At 39.3% G+C, this 7,622-nt stretch overlaps 1 protein-coding gene across 1 annotated transcript; it reads right to left on the bottom strand.

Moving 5' to 3' along the window:
• Window positions 1-3,218: 3,218 nt before the first annotated feature.
• Cpr100A (Cuticular protein 100A) lies at window positions 3,219-4,370 on the bottom strand. The gene has a single exon (XM_074089724.1). The coding sequence runs from the start codon at window positions 4,324-4,326 to the stop codon at window positions 3,499-3,501; it is 828 nt and encodes a 275-aa protein (XP_073945825.1). The 5' UTR covers window positions 4,327-4,370; the 3' UTR covers window positions 3,219-3,498.
• Between the last annotated feature and the right edge of the window lie 3,252 nt (window positions 4,371-7,622).

The raw sequence follows: 7,622 nt of genomic DNA, 5'->3' as shown, positions 1-7,622 counted from the left end.
GGATAAAGCTAGTAAGAAATTAAAATACTAATCTACAGAACTCAGTCACTTGAATATTAATTTTCTTAATAACACGAATGAGCGAACTCAAAACAATGGCAATAAAACTGTTCCACGAAATACGTTTTCAATCGTTAAGAATAAAATACGGAAAAAAATATTAACTAAAGGAAAGAAAGTATACTTTGTAAACCTCTTTGCTCAATTAAACGAGTACTTAAGGCTCCCTTTGTCGACGTTTCATTCTTTAATTGACGCAAAAGAATACGTAGGCAGGTATTTTATTTTTCTTTTAGAACAACTAAGCAGTCGCATTGTCATCTATTAAAAAGAAAAGAAGCAAATTTTAAGTGTATTTCATATTTTACTCAAATAGTCGGTACTTATTTAAAATAGATAACTGTCTTTTTAAATGATAAATAGCTTATTGTTTTGGACACGAATATGTTGGATGAACCTAATCTAGCTAGCATTCTTCTCTGCTAAAACCGTTCACAACAGCTTCGTCTGTGTGACACGTAGAGCAAACCTCGGCTTAATTATCTTACACAGATCTCAGTATGAGGAAAATCCAAGGAAAATCAAGCTATAAAATCGATGGCAGCTGTCAGTTTTGATGCTTGAAATCGAGTTAACAGCGATTTGCTTGCATTTTACTAGTTATTACGGCTCAAAGTAAGGTACGGCAAGGTAAGGTAAGGTATGGCACGGACAATTCTAATGTTATTTGCACTATTATTTATAATTATGTGCCTTACAATCACATAAAAGTTTCCGAGTCAATAACACACGTGATTTCTACTCTGAAATATTTCCAATGCTCACATTGTCAGTAATGGAGTGGCAAGCGGAAATACAGTCGTCCGTTAGTCCGATGGAGACTTACTCGTATTTTATATGAAATAGGTATAGAAAATATAGCAGTTAATACTACAGTTGGTATTATCAAATGTCATTCCTAGGGTTTATAACTACCTTTATACCTAATTTCATCTGAATCGGTTCAGACATCCAGAGAGTTACTTATGCATTTATAATGTTAAGATGGATATGGTCAGTATGGAACTACGGATAGATAACACACAGCCTAGTCGATAGTGATCCTGACTACTAAGTTAAAGGTCGCGGGTTCTAACCCTGATCGACGCAGATAAACTTGCATATCATCATCATCATCATCAGCCAGAAGACGACCACTGCTGAACAAAGGCCTCCCCCTTAGACCGCCACAATAAATGACAACTCGCCATTTACATCCACCGGTTTCCCGCAACTCTCACGATGTCGTCAGTCCACCTGGTAGGAGGCCTGCCAACGCCTCGTCTTCCGGTTCGTGGTCGCCACTCGAGAACTCTTCTGCCCCAACGGTTATCTGTTCTTCGAGCGATATGGTCCGCCCATTGCCACTTCAACTTGCATATTTTTCCAGCTATGTCATTGAAAGGGTCGATATGCTTGCTCTTAAATGTTAATATGTATTTAAGCATGTATGTTTGTCCGTTGTCTAGAACACATTACAAAAGCCTTGATTAGGTTTGGTTGGACTAGGTAAATCTGTGTAAATTGTCCCATGATCTGCCTGCACCCACAAGCAACCTCCGTCTCTAGCAGTAGCGTAGGCAGCTCCAGGCGATATTGATACTTATCGTACTTTTGAGTCGGGTTCAAGTACCTGTAAGTACACCACCACTCGCTCAACTTTTATAACTGACCAATATTATCACCTACTGTCAATATTATCTATTGTTAGCTAATCTTTCGTAAAATCAAAGGCCATACTTCATAACCAAAATCGAAAGCGGTCATTTTACAAAATGCCTCAAATCAATTTGTTGAATGACCGTTTAAACTTACGCCCATAGCAATCAGAAACAAATGTCGAAACAAACAATAACATCATTGCATCATCGATTACTTAGAAAACAATACTTCAAATGGATTTGCAACATTTACGTTCTGAACTTTGAGAATTGGAGCTGTGATTTACTTTTAGATAATTGTTAAAATGCCTTTTTGATGGTGATAGAACGGGTTGTATGGGCGTAAACGTAGTCCGGGAAACAGAGTTTTAAAAAAAGGTTTTATTTAATGCGAATAGAAACTAGCTTTAAGCTTTCCCATCATCATCGTCGTGTCGTCGTGAGTCTACCTAGTGGGAGAGCTGCCAACGTTTCGTTTTCCGGTGTATAGTCATCACTCGAGGACCTTATCGAGCTCTGAAGTAGGTATGTAGGTAAGTGTCAGCACCTCTCGTGAACCGTGTCTGGGGTTAAGTAGGTACAAATATGTCATATAGGTATGTAGAACTCAATGAGATTTTTAAAATGCGTTTTAAGTGACCCCTGACCACAAAATACGGATTATCAAGCTTCAGCTCAAATTCGGAAACCCATTTTAATGAATTGTCATCAGGCTATAAATAGACGAACGAAATACCTACCTCGGTTCCGAAACTATGATACAGTTTAATTAAAAATAACAATAGACAGTTGTTAGTTAGTTTTATCTTTTTTGTAGTGACCCAATAATGCAGGTAAATGGAAAGTTAGGCGTGGTCGGGTGGACCGGTTCGAAGCAAAGTATCCTTGTGTTAAGCTGTAAGGTGATCTAGTTATAGCCGCGCTTGTGGCAATTTGTGCAAGCAGAATGCGGAGGCAGCCCAACCCAGGCGAGCCTTGGGTAGCAGGAAGTAAACTGGTGCAATTATCAAGTAATAGTTTAGCGTGCGGCGTGTACGAAATTTAATTTTTCTGCGTGATTTTCGGGTTTTAAGGAAGTTTCAAAATGAGTGAGTTATGGAACATAACATCGTGAGGAAACCTGCACAAACCTGCGAAGCGATTCAATGGTGCGTGCGAAGTTCCCAATCCGCACTGGGCCCGCGTGGGAACTATGGCCCAAGCCCTCTTGTTCTGAGAGGAGGCCTGTGCCCAGCAGTGCGACGTATATAGGCTGGGATGGATGGATGGATGGAACATAATGTTTTTTTAATAGTTGTAGCCTAAGATGAGGTATAAGCTTAGCTTAGCTTAGCAGTTCGATTACTGGGAATGGGAGGAATGCATTAAATAATAATAGGCAGTTTTTATGACACATTTTTTTCGTTGCATTTTTTCAATGGATTGAGTTATTAGGAATAAAAAATGTTACTTAGCTGCCTACACTGAAAACGTGCAGTCGTAAATTTATAGTGACAGTGATAGGATAAGAAAATTCAGTTTTACTTAGGAAATTCTATATTTATTTACAAGTTCAGCTGAAACAACTGAAGCGCTTTCCAATCAGACCCTCCTTCACAAGTAACAACAACGATCAACATATGTATACCTGTCCATTAACTCACAATATCACAGCAAACAACAATTAAGAAATGCTTTTGAAGCGGTCCAATGCGCGCTGCACGGGGCCCTCCGATGACTCGGCGAATTGTTAATTGATGCATGCTTTTTACGTGTCTCGGGCTTTACAAATCGCCGAGGCCCTTTATGTAATTTAGATTTATACTTTGTGGAAAGAATAAGTGTAGCCGTCCGGCGCTCTGTTCAGGCTAAACTTGCCAGGAGGGAAGAAGCGGGATGGCTGTGGCGTCGTCTCATCGTAGTACTGCTGGCGAGCTTGCGGCTGCGGTTGGTACTGCTGGGCGGGCTGGTACGACTGCGTGTTCAAGCCGCTGTACTGTGCTTGCTGCACGCCAGGGTAGATGTTGTTAGCAGTGTACTGCTGCTGCGGCTGGGGTTGATATTGCGGCTGCGGCTGAGGCTGGTACTGAGGCTGGGGCTGGTATTTCGGCTGCGCCTGGTATTGAGGCTGAGGCGCCACATAGTTCTCTTGCTCGTACAATTCGGGGTAGTATTGACCATCGTCTTCATTAGGCTTGCCGCCGTAGTTGCGCTGAGGAGCGGGGGCGTTGTACTGCTGAGGAGCACTGTACTGGGGCGCCTTGTAATCCGGAGAATTGTACCTCGGATCTGGTTTGTAGGCAGGCGTAGGAGCGACAGGCAAAGGCGCGGTAGGAATGTGGTCTCCGGTAGCTTGGAAGCCGTTTTTGCCGGCGATGTAGTTCACTGTTTTCCTTTGACCACTGTCATCGATGTATGAGTAACTGCCTCTCCTGCTGCCATCAGGATCGGTTTCTTCTTTGAAGTTGATTCCGTCTTCTTGCTGGTACGCGGCACCGAAAGCTCCATTTCCGCTAAGATAGCGGGCTTCCTGAAGGATGGCTGCTGTCTTGGGGTCCCCCGCGTATTTGGGGACGCGTTTGCCGCCTCCTTCCTGCTGGCACGTCGCGATCGCGAGCACAAAGGCGAATACAACAAGCCTGTACATTTTGCGTTCAAAATGTGCACTGCCCGCGTGAAAGTAACTTAATATGTCGTTGCGGGCGGGTGAACTCGTTTTATACGAACAACGAAGGCCTTGACGCGTATTGGAAGGGCCCGCGGGTGCGACCGCGAAAACCGCGCGTTCATAGCTCCCGCCCGCATCGGATGCATGCGTGGACCTCATCAGGGAAGTGACATTCAGGCGAAGATCACAGGTGTCGTCCTAGAGGGCTAAACGGCCTTCGTTGAATGTCGACTGGTTGATCTATTTTTTAAATAATTACTTTTTGCTTTATAAACTGTTTATACTTTCGACAGATGCGTAATTTTATAGTATGTTACCTATACAAATATTTTACTCGTCAAATTAAATTAAGTTTGAAGTTATTATGTTTATAAAGATAAGGATTGCGAGATTACCTTTGCAAATTAAATATACCAATTAATGCGGGTTCTCACATGGCGGGTGTCAGGTTTGCGTAAAACTACTTAGTCTTGTGATGTCTCGGCGTGTAATTATTAATAGTGCTTTGTTCTAGCTTAGTTAATTCGTGGGTTACTGGAGCACAACGTTTCATTGCATCATTACATATTTCGTTTTAATTACTTTAAAATTAATAAGGCCAGATTTAACTTGTTGAAATATTACCTTTTAAATTCAAAGTAGACCGTTACGGAGAATTTTTCGAGACGAATTGTTAATTTTAAGTTACTATTACGAGTAGTAGGGGCATTTTACTTTTGCGTAATACCGAATACGAAGTCGTAAGTAAAGAACTGTCGGCTATGTCGAGATCGAACCTTTAAGTTAATCTAAAAAGTCTCTGTAAAGTCTCCTACTGCATTTCAAAGGAAACTGAATAGACATTTGAACCCTCGGAGCAATGGCTGTGACAAAATAAACTCCCGAGGTAACCGGAAGAGACAACGCATAACGAATTATTACTAGCTACCCCCTTTGCTGTTGCCAACAGAATTTTAAACCGACAGGAAAATAACTTTTATTTATATATAGAACAATATCGAAGTAGTATTTGACTTAACTTAAAAAATCTAATGACGGATCTTTCAGATAATAAGAAAAAAATATCACCGAATCGCTTCATCTTTATTTTCGAACTCGATTAATAATAAAAATTTACGAGTACGGCTGTGGTACTAGATAAATAATGATTACTTGTTGGCACGAAAAAATAGCTATTTGTGCAATACAGACCAAAGTCTTTGTCATTCATTATTTTCTCATTGCGAAATAAACTACACCTGCGAGCAGAAATTACTTTATAATCTCTGCGCTCTATCTATCCATATTTTGCTAATATCACCTGAGAACTAGATCTAAATAGACTAAAAACCAGATGCCTTAAATGTAGTTATTTCATAACTTTAGTAACAGGTACCTACAAAAACTTTGAAGTGTCTTATGTCATTTAACATGATCTAATTGCTTGTTAAGACCTAGTCACGTGTAATTCCCATAGCCTTTATACGAGTGTTAAGTAAAACATCCCTGTAGACAGGGATACCAGCGAGCTTAACGCATTGAATTGGACCAATCAGGTGCCCGCAATCAGTGAAACAATAGCCATTATGGCGTCTGCGAGGAATTGAGATCGGTGTACACATTCTGAATAGATTTAGCATAGTTGAGTTTACCAACATAATAATTATACAGTTACAGACAACATTTGATTATAGTATTGTAAATGCGGCACACCCTTTGTTGTTGTAAATACTACACAGCAATTGTAAAAAGCGAGCGTATTTCTGCATTGTTGATGCCACTCGTAGTAAATTTCACTATATCATGAAAAATTATCACTATAGTTAATGGGTAAATTTTAAATAATGTTTAATGCACTTTCGGACGGACTGCATTTCGACTGCAACGTAACCGCAACTGCAACTGACTATACATTGCAATCGCAGCCAGCGTGCAATTTGCATGCAGTTTGGATGCAACGAAAAATGTATGGACAGTCGGCAGATGTGGTTACGTTACTTACGTTGCAGTCACTATGCATCCGTCTGTGCTGGCCCTTAGTCAGTATTTAGAGTATTTTAATAAATACTACACTGATTAAAACTTTACTTTGTGCAAAACCATATTAATGAACTACTAATTAAAATGTTGTAGTTTACTATTGTAAGTTATGTATAAAACTGCGCCGCTACGAGTACCTTTTAAAGGTATAGTTGCACTTTCCATCATATCAAGTGCTTGTTGATTTCAAAAGTTAAGTTAAAGAAATGTAGGTTAACGTTATTTATGACTGATTAAAGTTTCCAATAGATCGATCCGGTACATCATTCTCCTTTCAAATTGCTCTTTATTCTACTGATTTAATGTAAAATACATAATAGTCAGAAGTGTCCATATTAAAATAGTACAAGAGCCTGAATTAAGGTTTTTTTAAATATTTTTCATTTGTCAAAGAAGTATTGACAATTCATGTATGAGCAAAAATTTTAATATTCGGGGCTGCACAGAACTATCACGTTCTTTAATTATTGTTTTTCTATAGTTACTTACTGTGAATAAATAGTTTGGACGAGATTTACCTGTAAACCTTTTTGTAAGGACAGGTGGATAACTCTTGTCTAATCAATTTGTTTCTAGAACAGGCAGGTAACTAATAATTACATACCTACCTGTCCTTTTAAGAAAAACCTTTAAATCTCGTCAAATCTATTTCGTTTCAAATTCGGCATTTCAAACAACAAGTATTCGTAGGTCATATAAAATTAAACATACCTAAACGCAATGGGATCAAGTCGAATTCTTAACGTTGGCGTCAGCACGTGGCCGTTGACCTTGCAAGCAAGTGCTCCGGCAGTGGTCATAACTTTTCCGCAGAGTATAAACTTAAGTAAAGTAATTATTCGCACAGACTCATTTTTAAAAGCTTTAACTTGCAATGTACGTTTAATATAATTATGCTGTATCTATGTATGTGCGGGTCAAATCTTGCAAGTTAAATTTGACCCACTGCTAGTAGTCGGATTGTCTTGAAATTTGGCATAGTAATGTAAATTGCGTGACAATACAATAATCTGGCAGTGACATCCTAGTAGTCCAGGATAGTAGTAGGCCAGGATCGTCTCCGCAGGACGGAACTCTTCAACGGTTAATGGCATCGACTTGAAATTTGGTATGCAAATTTAGATAGTTTGGGTGACAATGCAAGTAAGTACCATCAACAAAAATTACAGTTAGCAAAAAAAGCTTATTTATATTTTTTTTTTTACCTAAAACTTATTTTCTCTCTTTAATATCAATTCATGCCGATTTTTTTTTAT

Source organism: Choristoneura fumiferana, chromosome 7 (genome assembly GCF_025370935.1).
Source record: "Choristoneura fumiferana chromosome 7, NRCan_CFum_1, whole genome shotgun sequence".
Lineage (NCBI taxonomy): Eukaryota > Metazoa > Arthropoda > Insecta > Lepidoptera > Tortricidae > Choristoneura > Choristoneura fumiferana.
Note: the sequence above shows the minus strand (reverse complement) of the source record. Positions and strands in the feature narration are given on the sequence as shown.